At 46.6% G+C, this 20299-nt stretch overlaps 1 protein-coding gene across 1 annotated transcript in view; it reads right to left on the minus strand.

The window, feature by feature from the left end:
- Positions 1 to 3371: 3371 nt before the first annotated feature.
- HERC2 (HECT and RLD domain containing E3 ubiquitin protein ligase 2) overlaps positions 3372 to 20299 on the minus strand; it is a 230098-nt gene continuing 213170 nt past the window's right edge. The window contains 10 exon segments of the mRNA XM_062205025.1: positions 3372 to 4372; positions 6415 to 6627; positions 6959 to 7064; positions 8348 to 8538; positions 9030 to 9142; positions 9951 to 10145; positions 10315 to 10456; positions 14759 to 14842; positions 17869 to 18066; positions 18595 to 18782. Coding sequence (XP_062061009.1) covers positions 4100 to 4372; positions 6415 to 6627; positions 6959 to 7064; positions 8348 to 8538; positions 9030 to 9142; positions 9951 to 10145; positions 10315 to 10456; positions 14759 to 14842; positions 17869 to 18066; positions 18595 to 18782 — 1703 coding nt within the window. The 3' untranslated portion in view covers positions 3372 to 4099.

Genomic DNA, 20299 nt, shown 5'->3' on the forward strand with positions numbered 1-20299 from the left:
CCAGAGCAAGGGACAGCCCACTCCCCTTTCACTCCTCCACGTCGCGGGCAGCCCCCGCTGGCCTGGTTCCAGGTCTGGGACACACACAGAGGAACCTGTGCTCATGGCGCTTGCTGTTGGCCTCAGAAGGAGATAAACGGCAAAGCAAACCATGGAGCCAGGAAGGGGCCACATGGGCGGGCCTTGAACGAAGATGGGAGGGCAGGCAGTCTCCATGGGGACCATGGGGAGAAAACCAGAAAACAGATTCAGAGGGTAAACACAGGGTTTGGTTGGCACCATCAGCTCTTGCAAATCTAAGCTGGCTGTAGTTTTTCATACAAACTGTTAAGTGCACTTCCACCACTTTTATCATTAGAAAAGCAATCTCGATGATCAAACCTCACCAAGCCACAGTTCAGGGCAGGCAGAAACTGCCACAGTATTCAGGAATCTGGTGGTGTGACCCAAGCTCCACTCTGAGCACAGGTGGATTTGTCTTCCCTTCCCGCTTACCATTAGTAGGTTCTGGGGCACAAATGCTGGTCTGCCAAAGTGACTCTGGCTTGAGGCCTAACACACTGAATCAGAGTATAAACTGAAGCCGACATGCAACTGTCCCAGGGGGTCCTCTTGGGCAAAATGAAGAAACTGATACTATGAAAATCAAAACCCCTTCTTGCCCCCTCTTTTCCAGTGCAAACAGTGGTGTAAAGGAAGGAAGGAAACAATACTCCAGAATTCTCAAAGCTAAAAACAGGAAAAACAAACAAAGAAACAAACAAAAAAACCACCTCAGAAGTTTGTCTCTGGTAATTGCTTCTTCTTCTTCTTCTTTTTTTTTTTTTTTTAAAGATTTCTTTATTTGAAAGAGTTAGAGTGTTAGAGTGAGGTAGAGACAGAGAGAGAGCTCTTCCATCCGCTGGTTCACTCCCCAGATGACCGCAATGGGCCAAAGCCAGGAGCCAGGAGCCTCCTCCGGGTCTCCCAGGTAGGTGCAGGGGCCCAAGGACTTGGGCCATCTTCTAGTGCTTTCCCAGGCCACAGCAGAGAGCTGGATCAGAAGAGGAGAAGCCAGGACCAGAACCGGCGCCCATATGGCAATTGCTTCTAACAGTGCCAAAAGACAGACATGCAGGTAGCATGGCAGAGGCCTATTTATTCCAACACTGAGTGCTGCAGGCCCTCACCCCTTCTGTGGAGCAGCAGTTTTACTCAGGACCCTTTTGTACTTCTAAAAGTTGTCTTGGGGCCTGTGCTGTGGCGTAGCAGGTAAAGCTGCCGCCTGCAGTGCTAACATCCCATATGTGTGCTGGTACAAAACCCGGCTGCTCCACTTAGGATCCAGCTCTCTGCTGTGGCCTGGGAAAGCAGGAAAAGATGGCCCAAGTCCTTGGGCCCCTGCACCTTCGTGGGAGACCCGGAAGAAGCTCCTGGCTCCTGGTTTCGGATCAGTGCAGCTACTGCCATTGCAGCCATTTGGGAGTGAACCAGCGGATGGAAGACCTCTCTCTCTCTCCTCTGCCTCTGCCTTTCTGTAACTCTGCCTTTCAAATCAATCAGTATTAAAAAAAAAAAAAGCTGCCTGGGATCCTCAGAAATTCTTATCTGGGTTATTTCTGTCAATTGTTATCACATGGTAAATTAAAACTGAAAACAACTTTAATACATTTAAAAATAAAAACCTATTACTCATTAACATAAGTACTACTCTGAAAAATTATTTTCAAAAACAAAAATAAAATTCGATGAAAATGGCAACATTTTTATTAATCTTTTTTTTTCTTTTTTTTTTTGACAGGCAGAGTTAGACAGTGAGAGAGAGAGACAGAAAGGTCTTCCTTCTGTTGGTTCACCCCTCAAATGGCCGCTATGGCTGGCACGCTGCACTGATCCGAAGCCAAGAGCCAGGTGCTTCCTCCTGGTCTCCCATGCGGGTACAGGGCCCAAGCACTTGGGCCATCCTCCACTGCCTTCCTGGGCCACAGCAGAGAGCTGGCCTGGAAGAGGAGCAACCGGGACAGAATCCAGCGCCCCAACCGAGACTAGAACCTGGGGTGCCGGCGCCACAGGCGAAGGATTAGCCAAGTGAGCCACGGCGCCAGCCTAGTCTCTTTTTTTTAAAACTTATTTAACAGATAGAGTTAGAGAGAGAGACAGAGAGAAAGGTCTTCCTTCCATTGGTTCACCCCCCAAATGGCCACTATAGCTGGAGCTACACGGATCCGAAGCCAGGAGCCAGATGCTGCTTCTTGGTCTCCCATGTGGGTGCAGGCACCCAAGCACTTCGGCCATCCTCCACTGCCTTCCCGGGCCACAGCAGAGAGCTGGACTGGAAGAGGAGCAACTGGGACTAGAACCTGGCATCCATATGGGATGCTGGTGCCACAGGCGGAGAGAACCAACCAAGTGAGCCATGGCACCAGCCCCTATTAGTCTCTTTACTATCTGGCTTAGCAGAAGACAGCTGGATTCTCATTTCTGCTTCTGCATTCCACACATTGTGTTGAAGAAAATTGGTCTCATACAGAGTTGAAGAACTTGTGGACACCCTGAAGGACTTGGGAACCAGAGGGGTTCTCAGGACTTTGAGAACTGCTGCTCTAGAGGCAGAATGCATCTGCCATCCCAACTGATTTTTAGGGTTGGCCACATGGCTGGTTTTGGCTAACAGAATGAGGGGGGCGATGATGGTGCAGTCTAGGCCCTGTTGCGCCTGTCTTGTCACCATGATGAGACACATCCAGGTCCTGAAGACAGGTGTGGGGCAGAGCTCTACCTAATCTATATTCCAGAACCATCCGCCCAATGTCACCTAAGCCAGGTGCATGAGTGAGAAATAAATGTTGTTGCTTGTTCCTCACTGACTCTGAGGGAAATTTTGTTATGTATCAAAAGCTGATAATAAAAGGATTGATAACTTTAAAAAAAAAAAAAAAGCACAGTTTATAAAAATTTTGAGCCACAATAAAAATAGGACTAGTTCTGGCATTCATCCATTTGGCCATGGACAAAAACCTTTCCTTTGGATCTTCTCTGCTAGTGATAAACATTCTGTCCCTGAATGAAGACACTGTCCTTTGTCTCATTGTGGCACTGCTGACCTCAGGTGAGTGCACCAGCCTTGTCAGCTATGAAGGTACTCCAACAGCTCCTTGGCTCCCCCAGCACCAACTGTTCTCCTTGGAACTTCCCACCTTTCTAATGATCACTCCTTTATCAATGGTGTTTGGGTTTTTGGTAACCAAAAAAATCCAAGCTGGACTGGAATACCTTAAGTACCAATGCATCAAAAATTAACCGGGGGTGTGGGGGGTGGGGGGTGGGGGGGGAGCACATCTACCAGTGCTAGTTTAACTGGTTAAGAAAGTTCAGCCTACAACTTTGTGACAGACATTTTATTTATAGGGAATCAAAATTTAGGCATATACATGACACAAACATTATATATAGTACACTTTCCATGATAGAAGTTATAATGCTGTTCACAGAAGGCCTCAGTTCCAATTACATGTTGCATACATTAAAATGGTACACCTGCAGAGAAGGGGCAGGACCAAATGGCCTTTTCTGGTTTTCAATTTGGTTTAAATAATCTCTGACTGCATTCAAGTAATACTGATCATTTAATGTTCAAAAAGCTTTTAATAAACAAATTCAAGGTAAAATTAATTGAAATATTTATAATACGAGTTAATCGTTACACAGTATTTCCAATATACAATCAAGACGCTATACGACACTTAAAAGGAGGAAAAAGGGGAAAATATCTATTGCACCCACAAGTAAAAAGGCTTCTTTATTCATTTTTGGGATGCTGCAATTCAGTATTTATATAAACATTTACACACTTTAGTAAACACAGAGTCTTACATGTAATGCAGCATAATGGGGTAAGAAGACCCTTGTTAACGCTCAAAAATAAACATCAAGTGTCCACATAGCGTTGCACGTGCACAGGCTGATTCCTGTCACTATTCCGACCACTGTTCCAATCACGAGCAAAGTCTCCCTCCATCTCCAGGCCTGACATCGCTCACCAGACACACCAGGAGCTCTGCAGTCACGGCGTGGCACTCTGCTTGCTCAGTCTTCTTGTTTCCCCACGGTTTTCCCCACCTTAGTGTCCTGTTAAATAATCTTGCGTAGAATCTGAAGCAAATGAATCCACATCCTCATTATCCGAGTCATCGCTGCTGTCATCGGCGGCTGGCTCTCCTGTGAGCGCTATGCGAGCGTAATCATCTGTGTCTATGGATTTGCAAAAGTGGATGGCATACTTCAGCTTCTCCTCCAGCACCTGCTTACAGGAATATCTGGGCAACTTCAGCAGAAAGAAACAAGTGTAGGACTCAGGAAGGAAGTGGTCAGGAGGGTTGTATTTATCCAATACCTGTTGATGAAAAACATTAAATAGTCAGATATTATGTTCAAATACAGATAAAACTGAAAACCTGTGATCCACAGACTCCTGACTCTCATAAAAAATCACCACCTTGGGTTAAAAACAACAAACTAGAAAATAGAGAATCAAGTTAACTTTAGAAATAAAAAGGAGCAAATTATTCCAAGGGTTTATATAAAAATAGCATTTATTTATCACGATGATTCTTCTTTACTACTCAATGCTGGGAAGAGGATGCAATGGCTCCACACATCCCTTGTTGACATAGGTGGGACCGCAGCCTGGCTGCTGCACAGCCCAGAGTTGAGTTGTGGGCTCAGGAAGATTCTCGTCCACATGAGGAAACTCTGTGTGAAACCATCAGCCCATTTCTGGCCACAAGATTAAGATCCTAGGAAGCAGCACAGAATTGTGGAAAGACTACAAACTACCTGACCTCAGAAGAAAAATTTATATGTGCTCTCAACAATCCCCGTGAAAGACCCTGGCCAGACTGAGAGTCAGACTACGCTTGGTAAAGAGGCATCTCTGAATTCTCCCAAGCATTTTGGGAGAGTGGCCTTCCACCTGCTGTAGTCCTCCAGGGTGGTCACTATTACTGTCTCTGGACAAAGAGGGAGCATGAGGTATTTTCACCTCGGGGACTTGGGCAGATGAATCAAGCTTATGAGGTCTCATTTTTCTGAATAAGTAGCATATTAGTATTTCAGCCAATTCAACCAGAGAATCAAACAAATGCTTTTTATAACATGTGTTAAAAATCCAGAATATGCTGATATAACAGTAGCATGTTCTAATGATGGCCAGACCATTAGTTGAACTCTTTAATTAACACAGAATTATTCTTAAGTGTTTAAATCCAACTGAAAATTGATCCCTGTTAAAGTAAGAGTGAGAATAAGAGAGGGAGGAGATGTACAGTTCGGCACATGCTCCCTCGCACTTACCCCTAAGGTAAAGCTAAAAACTTGCCATGGGACTCCAAATCCCATTAAGTTGGCAGGTACCAATGCTACCTTACTAGTTAAAATGATCAGTTTAAGTTCATAACTGATCATAAAGATATGATTAAGTGTCAAAGGGATTACATAAATAAGACCAGTGTCTGCTAATAATAATTTATATAATTAAAAAGGAGAGAACGATCCAGCATGGGAGTGGGATACACAGCAGGCCCATAGAATGACAAATGTCCTAAACAGCACTCTGGCCTCATAATCAGCCCATAAGGCATTCAGATCTGGCTAAAAAGCCCATGAAAGCATTTCAGGCATGGAAAGCCAAAAATGTGGCCAAAAAATGACCTAAATGAAAGATCTCTGTGAGTGACATCCCGGTGGAAAGAAGGGGCCATCAAAAAAGGAGGTACCTTTCTCTGAAGGGAGGAGAGAACTTTCACTTTGATTATGGCCTTGTCTAAATAAGGTCAGAGTTTGTGAACTCAAGAGGCTTCCATAGTCTTGGTAGCTCATGACAAGAGCCTCGGGTGATTACTGACGTCATAAATAAGAGTGTCAATTGTTAAATCAACAACAGGAGTCACTGTGCACTTGCTCCCCATGTAGGACTTCTGTGTTGTACTATGAGAACTAATGGTAAAACTAATCTTCAAACAGTACTTTATACTTTGTGTGTCTGTGTGGGTGCAAACTGTTGAAATTTTTACTCAGTATAGAGTTGATCTTATGTATATAAAGATAATTAAAAATGAATCCTAATGAAGAATGGGATGGGAGAGGGAGTAGGAGATGGGATGGTTTGCGGGTGGGAGGGTGGTTATGGGGGGAAGAACCTCTATAATCTAAAAGTTGTACTATTTATATTTATTAAATAAAAGCTTTCTATTAAAAAATAGGTATTAGCATCCAAGACTATAATCACAATATTTTGAGCTTTCATGTCAGAGAACTTGGCTGTTTTCCGTTTTTGTTTCATGAAGACACAGGAGATCCATTTTTCAACCTGCTACAGGATTCCATTTGAGGGACATTTCATCACCAGCCCAGCACCCCTATTAGCAAGGGGCTTACCTGGATGACGAAGTCTCTCCCTCGGAAGTCGGCAATGGTCCTGGGCAGCCTGGTTCGGCCCCACACAAATCGAAGGAAGAGAGAACGCTCTGTGTTGGAGAAAGACTCCATCACCTCCCAGAACCACTGGATCAGGGATGCAGACGGTTCGATTCCTTTGTATGTTGCCACTGACTTCAAAAGGTGCAGTGGGATGTCGGGGCTGCCACAAACCTGTTGGAGGGACACTCTTATCAGGGGTGGGTTGACACTTTCAAGAATCTGTTACTCTAACAAGGACTGTGTGAAGTCAGGAAAGTTCGCAGGGGCCTCAGGAAGATAGGCATGCAACCCTAAGCCTCACCCTTGTGTGGGAGCAGGTGGCAGGAACACACATATATGATGTATTTTTACTTCATTCAACACCATAGACAGAACTTCCCGAGGCAAGGTTTTAACTAGCGACATTGATATCACTAGGTTTCCAGATGCAAGAAATTAACTAGTGACACCGATGAACAGATCACAAAGCTGTTCCAGAGAGACACCACTGCAAGTCACATACCATTGTCTCCAGTTCGTATCCAGTGAACAGAGAAAGAAGGGGGACGGGCACAACTCGGGCCATCCCTTCCCGAACAGCAGCTACCTGCTCATCAAATTCATGGAGTCTGAAAGAAAAAGTTCACTTTAACACTTCTATCTTTGGTGACACTGAATTTGCTCTGCTCACAGCAAGCCTTACCAAAGCACTGCACTGTGGCCACACACTTCCCAGCTAGGAAAGACCAAGAGCAGTGACAGCAGGTACAGTTGCCCATGCTGTGCACACCTGGGCCCATAGACTCCTCATCACTGAGCTCATCTAGACTGGCAGACAGGAGACACCCTAAATACCGTCTGCTGCCACTCACACTCCACAACATGTGTCTCAGCACCCACCATTTGGACACACAGGAAAGTGCCAGAATCAGACACTTCAACATCAAAGACGGAGAACAGCATGCCTGTCTGCTCCAGGCCTGAGGACCCTCAAGATCCTGGGACAGACACATATTCACAGTTCTTAGGAATACAGTCGAGGCCCTGAGGCAGACAAGACACTGCCAGGACCATGCTAACTGAAGCCCACCCACTATGTTGGGCTTTATCCATGTTTCTTTTTTTCTTTTTTTAATTTGACAGGTAGAGTTATAGACAGTGAGAGAGAGAGACAGAGAGAAAGGTCTTCCTTCCTTTGGTTCACTCCCCAAATGGCCGCTACAGCTGGCGCTGTGCCGATCCAAAGCCAGGAGCCAGGTGCTAGGTGCTTCTTCCTGGCCTCCCATACGGGTGCAGGGCCAAAGCACTTGGGCCATCCTCCACTGTCCTCCTGGGCCACAGCAGATAGCTGGACTGGAAGAGTGGCAACCAGGACTAGAACCGGTGCCCATATGGGATACTGGCGCCACAGGCGGAGGATTAACCAAGTGAGCCATGGCGCTGGCCCCGGCCTTTATCCAGACACCTCACAGTTGGCAAATGGCAAAGTTAAGCAGTGACACTGTGGGATGTAAGTGACAGCCACACCTCCCCTAAACAATGGTGGCTCAAGGTCTGTATGTGGGGACCCACTGGTCAATGCTCTTAAAGCACCAGACAGAGCCCTGTCCAAGAGAGCTGACAGAGCAAGCAGAGGTGCACACACATATCTAGGATCTCTGCGGGGCTATCCTCCAAACAAGTGGGTTTTATGTATAGTTAGAGCCAGGAACTTCAGACTAGAATAATAAATTCTCTGATCCTGATCGTAAAATAGGCTTCGTGACCGTAGATCAGCAATAGACTGGAGCCAAACCCATTAACATTTTATTGTCCATGACATTTCTGGAAAAATGCAGACATCCAAGCAAGCATTTTCTGCTACTTTTGCTATTTATTACATCAAAGCAACTGAGATGAGATGGTAACGAACCTATAGTTTATTGCCAGTCGGACGTACTCCGCACGGTTGTCCAGGGTGATGTGTGTGTACTTGGAGCTCAGCTGAATGTCCTGGCCACTGGCGCTTGGCACTGTGAAGGGCAGGCTCATGGCCTCAAACTCCTCAGAGGTGGCTTCGTTGTCACGGATGTACATGAGCCCAGGAATAAAGTCTTTATCAACCTTACAAGAAGAAAAGGAGAGTCACGAGTTCAATCAGGACTGTTCCCCACATGTGAGGGCCTTGGTCTGATTGGTGTTTCTCGAGGCTGCAAACACATTGCATGTACTGAGACAGAAAAGAAAGCAGCAACAAGAAAGTACTTCACTCAAAAAGCTAAAGAAAAAAATCATAATTCAGTGGAATTCTTAAAATTAAATGTGGAGAAAGCAATTGAAACTGGTGGCTATCTCCCTAAAGCTGTGGCAGGAAGGGCTGGGCGGCCATGGGGAGAGGCTTCCTCCCAGTGAGCCTGACAAGACTGTATAGGTTGCAAAGTGTCACAAAACAGTCTAGAGTCTAGGAGCAAACCAGCCTAGTCGATAGTCGGTAGCCAGCAGCCTCAGCTGGGAACATGCATCAGGCCAAATCCCCGAGCCTGCATGGATCCCCAGAACAAACTGTGCCCCTTCACAAGACCCTGAAGCCCCCCACAGTGCTCCAGCTGAGTTACCTCACTGAGGTCTGCAATGGTGAGGCTCATTCCAGCCAGCTGCTTCCACACAGGCTCAGCGAGGTTGAGGCTCAGAGGACTCCCTGTTCGGATGGCGATGCCCAGTAACACGCCTGCTCATTCAAACACAAGTGACACCTTGACATTGGGGACCAAACGGTCTCTATTTCACTCAAACATACCATGCACTATACCGAGGCCTCAGTGCCTCCTAAATCAATAATGCCCAAAATCATAAAACTCTCCTACTCTAAATTCATGATTTCTTTTTGTTTTTTTTTTTTTCCTTATAAAACAAGTTGCTAACTCTTCATATGCTTTCCACATTTGGCTTTAAGTCGTACAAGGCCAAGTCTTGTTCCTCTGACAGCAAAGAAAGACTGGAGGCTTTTAGAAGCAGCCAGGGAGCAGCAGCCCCACTTTGGGCTCTGTAGGCAGTGGTGAGACACCACAGCCAGGCGTGCTTTGCACAGACTCTTAACACAACAGGGGAGAGACTGTCCAACTGCCCAGGACCCTGCTCCACCCTTGCCTCCAGGCCCAGATCTGTTCCAGGTTTCAGATACATTTAAATTGTAGGAGTACAGTATTTCAGATCCTCCACGAGCCAAAACATTGTCCAGACCTCAACACACAGCCACAGACTGCAGTCGTGCAGTTGTGCAGATCAGCCATGTACAATTTTCCGCAGCTCACCACTGCCAAGCCTGGAATGCTAGCACAGAAGTCCACAACAGCACCTGGTCCACTTCCACAATGTTGGTGAAGCACAATAAATGCTAGAAATCATTTATACTGCTAAGAGTCTCAAAGCTAAAAGCAGGTGTCTAAAATAGTGACCGTCACTCCCAAGACAGAGATCCAACAATTGTGGCACAAACCACACCAACGCAGTGTACACGAGCAACCAAGAGAGCCCACCCAGGAAGCGGAACATGCTGCTGTGCACAGGCGCCCTGGCAGCTGGGTTGAACAGGTAGCAGTCTCGGTTGGCTCCAGACTCGTCCCTCCCATTGGGTGTCACAATCAGCAGGGGAGTGAGTCCATTCTGCAGCTCTTCACAGATCTCGGCTATGGATTCGCTGTAGCCACCCCCACAGTCGTCCACAGATTCTCCTGGAAGAAAACGAGAATCAGCAACTCAGAGCCCCCGACACCATCCTGCCTGCCAGGCTCTACTGGCTCCCTGCACCCCACACCTGTGCTCTGCTCTGTCTGTTCCCTGCAGGCTCACAGTCCACCCCTTCCTGAGTCTCAGGTTCTCCAGCGCACAACCCATTCTCACCCACGAACTTGACTTTCCAGACGCGGTGAGGGAGGAGGAGGCTGTCGGGACTGAATGAGCTCATCTTAGCACACATCTGCCCAAAGACAGACTTGGTGCCATCAGGGCCTGCTAATCCACCTTTACTCCTTGAACGTTTGACCTGGAAAGGAGAAAGAAGCATGAGCAGCGGGCGCAGCAGAGGCACACAGCCCAGGTCCTGCCTGTCCAGAGAGTCAGCCCTCCAGCCTCTCCCATCTTATACGCTTCCTCCCCTGCACTGTTCCTCGCGGGTGGGAATTGCTCTTGCTGAGCCTGAAATGTGCCCCACACCCACAGGCACGGGGCTTGTTCTGTGTCTAGCCAATGTGCTACCTCCTGCCCCAAGAGCTGGCATGAGCAGCACTCACCCCTCGTGGCCACTGGGATGCTCAGTGCAAAGCAAAAAAGCAACACCCAGTGAAGCCCTCATGGAAACAGAAAGGGCTCTGAGCATGCGCCCTGAACCTCATTCCTCCTAAGTCCTCACCACACTGTCAGCATTGATTCATTTCCCTCAGAGGCCCTCACCCCTGCCTTCCCTGGGAGTGCACGTGAGAAGGCAGCACGCATGGCCTCTGCTCACAGAGATGCCCACCACTGACAGGGCACAGACCTCTGAACACTGAGGCCACTGCCCCCATCATCCCTACTCAGTAGGGTCATCGCTGACCTGCACAGCAGCCCCCAGGATGGGTGGGGTATGAACAAACACACCTTCAGAAATGACAGGGGGCAGTCGGGCTGTCAATAACTATGACCTGGCAACACCACACCTACTTAGGTTATCCTTGAGTTTTACAACCTCAACAGCTGCTGACACCAGGACCTTCAGGGAACAAGATTCCAGAACTCCCAAGGCAGCCTGGCTAGCACACTAGGATATCCTTGGGAGCACTCAAGGATTCCCCTCAAGTGGCTCTGAGGACCCAAGTCAGACACACTGCACCTTGGCCAGACCATGGCCTCCCCTCACTCTAAACTCCATCAACCCACATCCAGCTCTCAAAATCACGGAGCCTTCTCTACACATTCAGTCACTTTCCATGCCCACAGTTCTCACCCTAAGCTAAGTTTTGCGTGGATCAGATCAAGGACTCACAAGGCCCTGACATCAGTGCGGACTTGGCTCATCCTATAATTATACCCCAGGCTGTGCTTCAGAATCATCCGGGAAGCTCAGTCTGAGATGATGGCAAAGTGAAAGTCAAAGAAAAAAATAGTCACAAGAATGCATGCTTTTTTCGACTACCCCAGAGAAACCCTCATCATCTTTAACTCACTTGAGTGCGTTTTATGTTGAACGAATTAGCCTTATAACACAAATGACCACGATCAAGATTAAAAATACAAGAATGACATAAAAATAATAATTTCCTAAGGAAATTTTTCCATGTGCCACATACCTGGTTCAACATCCACAAATGTTATTTCCCTTCACCCCCATGGCGACTCATTAAGGGATCCATTGCTCTAGAGACAGAGCCACAGAAAGAAAATGGGACGTGTTCACAGTGTCGCAGCCTTCACACAGGGAGGACACAGACCCAGCTCCCCGCTGAGCCACCGTGCTGCCTCTACCCACACCCAACACCAAGAAGTACAGCCTGTCTGCCCTCACTTTCTGCACAACATCATGGCTGTGTGAGCCTGGTTTTAACTAGGAAATATACTATGCACAGAGGGTATTTTCTCTGGCCAGTAGGAAGAGAGATGATTTGAATCATCTAGTCTGAATCTGCTAAACTGTCAGGAGCATCAATTCTGTAAAAAAAGTATAAGTAATTACAATGTACACGGACCTTCACATCATGTAATAAAATCAAATCAAATTTACAACAAACAAAAAGCATCCAGGAAGCTTACTCTGAGACGGAGACTCTGGAACACTTTCCACGCAGAGTCCCAGCCCACTTAGGCTGTGCTGAGCAGCATCACTGGAGCCATGGACTGCCAAGGCAGAGGTGCCCATACAGCCTTGCTGGTTCAATGTGTATGCTGGACTCTTGTTTCCCTAGTCTATTCTGGTCAGAGAAACACTTCTATTTCCACTTTGCTGGAGAACTTCCTAGTTTTCGGGACTGGGAGGTGGGACACAATGTTCTCAAATGCAGGGCACCTGCTCTAGTGCCAGAGCAGCCCCAGATACCAGTCTACTTAGAACACTGAGCTTTTACAAAGGCCTAATGGAATTTTGTCTACCATCTGTCTACACAGTTCACTTTTCTCAACATGGATTGAATGTTTCTGTAACACAGGGTCAGCAATACAAAGACAAGTAAAAAAGATATATCAAGCACACAATACATGAATATTTCAGAGAAAGAAATAAATGTGAAGCTTCAGCCGGCGCCGCAGCTCAATAGGCTAATCCTCCGCCTTGCGGCGCCGGCACACCGGGTTCTAGTCCCGGTCAGGGCGCTGGATTCTATCCCGGTTGCCCCTCTTCCAGGCCAGCTCTCTGCTATGGCCCAGGAAGGCAGTGGAGGATGGCCCAAGTGCTTGGGCCCTGAACCCCATGGGAGACCAGGAGAAGCACCTGGCTCCTGCCATCGGATCAGCATGGTGCACTGGCCACAGCGCACCGGCCGCAGTGGCCATTGGAGGGTGAACCAACGGCAAAGGAAGACCTTTCTCTCTGTCTCTCTCTCTCACTGTCCACTCTGTCAAAAAAAATAAATAAATAAAATGTGAAGCTTCACTGATATCCAAAGTGCCCATGGAGCCTGTGCAAGGTTCTGAGGTAGTGTATGATCCAGAAATGCTCACTCATTTGTGCAAGGTGATGTGTGAGCCATCAGCTGTTCTTACAAACTACAGTATGCAAGACCCAACAATGCAGAGCAAACCAAAAGGTGGAGAAACAAAAGGTTTTTTTATGAACATAATTGAACAACCCATTTATTTGTGGAACTGGCTGACCTATAGCCTAGCATTAACCACTGACGTCAGTGAAGAGAACAGTTCCATCAATGTGGTCACATGTGTTGTTCAACAAAGGACAAGAGTTTGATGTCTTAATTCAAAATGCCCCCAAGTACAACTCAGAAAAAATATTCCAGTCATGTAATCAACATCAGGGTAAAAATCATGTGTTAATACAAAGGTACAGGGACAAAGAATGAGTTCTTCGTGGTTCTCTGTTTCAGATCCAAGAGGCGAGGCCAATTTCACTTGCGTATTAAATGTCAAGTGCCGCATGCTATCACATCAATGGGCAGGGTTACTTTTTTTTCCTTTTTTAACTGTAAGTTTATATACACTTGGCAGCAGTGTACATTCAGAATAGTCTCTTTTTCATTTCTTTGCTTACTACAGTGAGGCAGTTTTAGTAATTCCAGCCCATTAAACTGGCCAAGAAAACTCCCAGTTCTAGGGAGGCTATGAGGCTGGTAGGATTATGAATTGTTACAACCTGGACACACTGAGGATCTGACCCATTCCACTCCTCAGAACGGCACGAGGGGGCCAGCTGAAGACAGACTGGAGACAGACCTGCCTGCATCTAAGAAAAGTAGGCACAGCCTTCTAGTCCCCACCAGAGAAACCTGACAGAGTAACTAGATAGATCCTACAAGAAATAGTAGTAGGCAGCCGCTAAACACAAGCAGGCCCACAGAACCCATGGCACAAGAGGAGCTTATGATGCATTAGGTGGAAAAAAGAGCAAGTTACAAGACGTTGATCCTCTTAACATACACACACAAATGGAACAGCAGTAATTACCACTAAGTGGTGGAGATATGGCTCATTTTATTTTTCTCTTTGTTTATCTGTATTTGGGTTATCTTTTTTAAAGATTTATTCTAATTAAATTAATTAATGATTATTATTTAAAAGAGAGAGAATAAGGAAGAGAGGGATGGAGGTATGCTGAGGGGATAGAGAACAAGAGAGAGAGAGAGACTGATTTTCTATCTTCTGGTTTACTCTGCAACTGCCGGGTCTGGGCCAGGCAGAAGCTAGGAGCTAGGAACTCCATCCAGGTCTCCAACATGAGTGGCATGGACCCAAGTACTTGGGCCACCTCCTGCTGCCTTCTCAGGTGCATAGGCAGAAAGCCAGATCAGAAGTGGAGCAGCCAGGACCTGAACTAGCACTCTGAAATGAGATGCTTCCTAAGTGGCTCTTTAATAACCTGTTGTGCCACATGCCAGTCCCATGTATTTGGATTATCAGAAATAGATCTTTCTTACTTCTATAAAAAGAAAAACATTTATACTGCTACCTAGAAACCTTAGCATCTCAAAATATCACACAGAGGAGGCACCAAGGAGGATGGCAGCACCTGCTCTTTAAAGCAGAGGCCCAGGGAAGGTCAGCTAAGAGCATTCTCTTCTGCCCTTGGGCTGGGGGACACCTCTGGCACCCATGAAAGTGTCACTACTAAGACTATCAGAATCAGAGAACAACTTCCACGTGTTACCTGGATTCGGTTCAGTTCCACCACAGGGCCATGCTGACGATCTCGCACCATAGTTGCTTGCACCACTTTTCGGAAAGCTGCCTCCTAAAATGTGCCAAACAGACAAATTCAGAATCTGATAAAGAAAGTATCATCCACAGAGAAATCATGTCATATTTTTGTTTAAAATATGTTCCTGAAAATAAAAATAGAAAATGGCTACCTTTCTTGAGTTGTGAGGTCACAGGGGAGGGCCTGACACTGGGCTGGATAGCAGGCCAAGTGGTGCCGACAACTATGCAGAGGAAGGGTGTCCCCCAGGAAGCAGCCACAGCCTGACAGCACCTCTGCCCAGCTGGAGGCGTTCAGCACACTCTGGACACAGAGCAATGGCTGAGGCGTGGTGGGTATCTGCCCTGATTCAGATCTCAAAGGCCAAGGTTTCCCTGGCAAACCACGAGCTCACCAGTGATGGGGACAGATGTTAAACCACAACTGTGCCACAGAGCAGCAGCAGGACAGGGAATCCTGCAAAGCAAGCCAGACCTGGGGTGGGGAATGGGGCAGACAGACCCAAACAAAAACACAAGGTTCTAGCTGTCAGCCCATATTGAAAGCAAGCTGGAATACCAAGGACAAAGACAGACAAGACAGGACAAAGGGCATGGACTGAGCATGCGTACCAAGGTGAAGACATCACCCAGGAGCAAAGCAGGCTGTCAATGCCCATGTGGACAGGGCACAGGGAGCGGCAACAGGAGGGAAGGGGACTCAAAAGACACTCAAAGAAGACAGGGTCATCAGGGGTCCCAACTCTCTTTGCCAAGTGGACAATGATGCCCTCAGCAGGCTTGGAAGAGCACGTGGGGGCCCTCTGCAGAGGGTGAGTTCCTCTCCCAGGTCACAGCCCGAGAACATCAACCTCTCTAGGCAGAAGGCAAGGGCCATCAGCAGCCCAAAGGACATGGCCTGAGGCAGAAGGAGATGAGGAGAGGGTCAGGAAGGCCTGCATCATCCCTGCATGGCCCCATCTCCACCTGCTCTCCTGAGTGCCCCGGCCAGACCCAAGGACAGCTGCTCCTCCACAGGATGGTCCCCTCCTCTGGATCGCTGCCCACCAAGTTCTCCTATCCCTTCTCACTGCTCTGACTCAGAGGCAGGTTCACCTCCTCCCTCTCCCCAGTCACCCAACACCCAATCCCACAACCTCTTCAGCAGAGGCCGATCCTTTCCCATGCCCAGGACGAGAACCGAGGTCACAGCACAGTCCCTGCTGCTGAGTGCCTTTCAACCATCCTCAGCACTCCCTCTCCACTGCAGCCACTGCCACATGCTCCAACCCTGGCCAGGGGCCCTCTCCGGGGCCCTCCACTCATACAACCCTCTAGTCACCCCTCTATTCTACAGGTCACTCACGTGGTCCCACTGGGTGTGCCCTGGCTCCCACTTTTCTGTCTCCTTATGAGGAAAAACCCTTTTGCCCCTCACTGTCTACAATCACCTCAGTTTTGAGGGATAAGAAGAGGAAGGTAAAAGTAGTCATTTGCTATTTTTTATGATTGAAAAATCACTGAAGCTGTTTGACATCAATTTTACCTGCCCACAATTTCTTCCTGCTCTCCTCATCAGAGATGATCTTACCTGTAAACACAACCCTTATCACTTAGCACTTCAGCTACATATGAAAGTAAAATCCATGCACTTGGACTGTTCAGAAATTGTTCTAGAGAAGTGGAAACAAAGCCAATCCTTAAAAAAGTCACGTGCTTATCCTGGACTCTTAATTACCTCATTAAGAATGGCTCATGCTGTGGAGGAACAGTTCTCTTAGTTTTTTTATTCCATTCTTTTTTTCTTCCTTTCTGTTTCTTTTTCTTTCTCGGACCAAACAGGAGAGGGAGGAGGAAGATAGGGGGTAATGGGTGGGTGGGCGGGTAGAGTGGGAAGAATTACTATGTTCCTAAAGTTGTATTTATGAGATATATTAAAATATAGGTCATGACCTTTGATAGTATAATATGTCATAGAATCGTACTCTTCAGGATTACAGGGCCTCTCAACCCAACTTCTATGCTACTTTCCCTACGTAGGTTCTCCTACCACATGAAAAGGAATCCTTTCTGGATCATCTTGTCAAGCTGCTTGCTAGAAATCTGACCACTTCCAGTAGTGGGAACTCCCAGAAGGCATTCCATTTGAGAAAGGTCTAATTGCTAAAATGTCAACGGGTCAAAACCTGTCTGGTGGCTTTAAGATATACTCATTCTCAATTCCATTCACCACCTATTAAGTCACCACTGGACAAGGAATTCATACCTTAGAATTCCTGGCATAGAACTTCTATCTAAACTATCTAACTCCTGGCACCCTCTGCTGGACATCCTTGGAAGAAGAAATACCTAGTTTTCTGTCGTGTGCGTGTGCGTGTGCGTGTGTGTGTGCGTGTGTGTGTGTGTTGGGGGGGGGGGGCAGGATCCTGCCATGTCTAGAGGCCAGGTAATCAAAGAAACATCCCATGAACAAAGGATCAGTTTTGGGAATGTCTCCCTAATCTTTCTGGGGAGGTGGGAGGCAGATTATAAAGGGGGGGGGGAGCACCATACCATTAATTTTTAATATAATTTCCAAAGGTGATGAGATTTTTACCTGTTATTTTCATTGATATATCTAAGTACCCTGAATAGAACAAGACACAGTGGACACTCAACAATCACTGAGTGAGCTGCATTCTATGTTGTTTGCTCCCAGTATTAAGACTTTTTATTTGGGGCTGGTGTGGTGGCAGGAGGTAAGCCATAAGGGTGCCGATTTGTGTCCCGGCTGCTCCACTTCCAATCCAACTCCCTGCTAATGGTCTGAGAAAAGCAGTGAAAGATGGCCCAAGTATTTGGGCCCCTGTCACCCACATGGGAGACCCAGATGAAGCTCCTGGCTTCAGCTTGCCCATCCCTGGCTGTTGTGGCCATCTGTGCAGCAAAACAGTGGATGGAAGATCTCTCTCACTTAATCATGCCCCCTCTGTCTGTAACTCTGACTTTCAAACAAATAAATAAACCTTAAAAAAAAAAACAGAATTTTTATTGGATCAAAGGTACTAGTTTCACCTACAGCACAGATTGTTACTAGAGTACCTTTCCCTGAGATATCAGAATTCCTCGTAGCGTGTCAAACCCAACAGAAGGCCCGAGTCCAGTTTCATCAAGAGAGCCCTCCAGGTCAAACATGGGGATGCATGGGCAGAAGAGCTCTGAGATGTGGTGCAGCAGGAGCAGTCGGTTCCTCAATGCAATTATAGGGATTTCTTGCAGGTGATTATACTCCATGGGGACCTGAAATGTTGACACTACATTAGGTCTACTTAGCTGTCAAATGCACAGATAAGCCACAGTTTGTAAATGGATTCTGAACATTTTTTTTCAAAAACAGAGAAACATGATTTCCGAGTCTGGTTTGCAAAGCCATACCATGTTACTTTGAGAATAATATCCTGGCAAGTTGGACTCAGTCAAGTAATGTGAATCAAAGAGAATGCAAAAAAAAAAAAATTAGTCTGAAGAAATTATTTACTAAGAAACTTATCAGGCACATACTGTCAGAATAGGTTTATGTTGTTATAAGGTAGAGAAGAGAAGGCAGCACACTGAAAAACAACAAATTTTGGTAACCAGGAATATTAAGATTCCTAAAAGCACTGCTTTATAACAAGAATCTGAATAATTTTTCAGTGAGATAGCTCTGTAAATACATAAGGAAATCAAGAAGTATGTGCACAGATATATATGCAGATTCAATACACAGGAAATGCTTTTGGCACAACTTGCTCATCTCCTCGCCCACCCAGCCCAGCCAGCACTGACCTGTGCAGGGAGCTTGCCAGCACTGGCGGGCTTGCTGGTGGACCAGGCAAGGGTATGTGCTGAGCCGCAGGCCACACGATTGACCTTCTTACCCTGAAGGGCAGCTACCAACCGTGGCCTCTGGATGGCGTTTGTTGTTCCATCTCCTAGCTGGCCCTCATCATTATCGCCCCATGTATACACTTCACCTAAATGAAGTAAATTCAGAATAAGAACTTGTATACTAAGACCAACGAATGCACAACAGCCACTGTCTTCTCATCACAAACAATGTCAACCTTCACCACCCTCGAGCTGAGGGCTGGCAATCACCTCTCTGAATATCAACTTCACATGTGCTCCGGATGTGAATTCACTCTATCACGCACCCTCAGAGGCAGCGCAGCCTCCACAGTCCCTGCTAGTTGACATGCCTTTTCTAGTGAGAGGTACAAAACTCCAGGATCAGCAATTCAACAGCGTCATTCACAGGACTATACTCCTAACTGCAGCATTCTCAATCTGAACAAATAATATTAAAATGGATGGTAATATCCCCAATAGCCCAAATTGCTCTTGTATGTTAAACAGGGAAATGAACTCAGTTTTTGAATCATATAAAATCTGTATTTTTAAGAACCTGCATTTATTCAAATCCTAAGCTTAACATTCCTCGTTTGTGATAATCACTATACATTTCAGTATATCACATAGATATACTGAAAATTATGAAGTACCACCATTATAAAATACCACCATAAAAATATTCTAAGAGGAAGATCACTCTGGTCACAAGGGTGGAAATGAATTCTATGTTTTCTGGAGACCCCAGCAGTCTTGTCAAATCCAGGAAGATGTCTCAGGGTGCCGTGCAGACAGCAGAGACCCTTTGTAAAGGAAGATGCCTGCATGATGGAGGGCAGCATGCTCGCACCCTGCTTTCTCCTGCTCCTGGCAGCTCAGCCCTACAGTCCAGCATGGGTGTCAGCGCACGAGGAAGGTGAGGAGGATGCTATGCAACAGCACGGCCAACGTGGGGAGTCAGCCCAGTAGGGGTCAATCTAGTGTATCCACGTGTTGGGCAGCCCAGTATGAAGGCATGGCCCATGCAGGGGAGAGGGCAGACCATGATGGGACACTGGTTACACACAGAAGGAGCGGCCAACTTATTTGAGAAAATGGAATCCAGCTTTATCACCAAGAGAAACAAGTCAGACTTAGGGCAAGAGAAAGCTAGAAAGAACCCTCAGGACTGAAGTAGAACTGGAGGTACAGTTGTGGAAGTTGTGAACCAACAGTTCCTTACATACAGGTACCGTTGGAGAAGTAAGATAAAACACAAATTTGTATAGAGTTTACATACATCTTCCCTGACTCCGTCTGCTGAGTAGTTCTGGGGAGCAGTTAAACCCCTATAGCAATGAGCACACCTACCACCTGGGTCTTGTCTTTAAATACTACTTTCCTTTAGAGACACCTGAGCTCCTTGGGAAAATGGCCAATGCAGAGCACCAGATAAGGCTGGATTGCCTTGTGTGGGAACAAGGAAGTATTCAAGAATGACAGGGACACATCAGAAGGAGCTAAAGCTGCCAAAAGGGGCACAATTTAAGCATCAAAGTAACTAGTAAAAGTTATTGGTTATTCGTTATAAATAACCAATTAGATAAATTAGGAAACTGTGAGTCCCACAAAAATATTACAAGAGAATAAAACACTGGATGAG

The sequence above is a fragment of the Lepus europaeus genome, chromosome 11, assembly GCF_033115175.1.
Source record: "Lepus europaeus isolate LE1 chromosome 11, mLepTim1.pri, whole genome shotgun sequence".
Classification (NCBI taxonomy): Eukaryota; Metazoa; Chordata; class Mammalia; order Lagomorpha; family Leporidae; genus Lepus; species Lepus europaeus.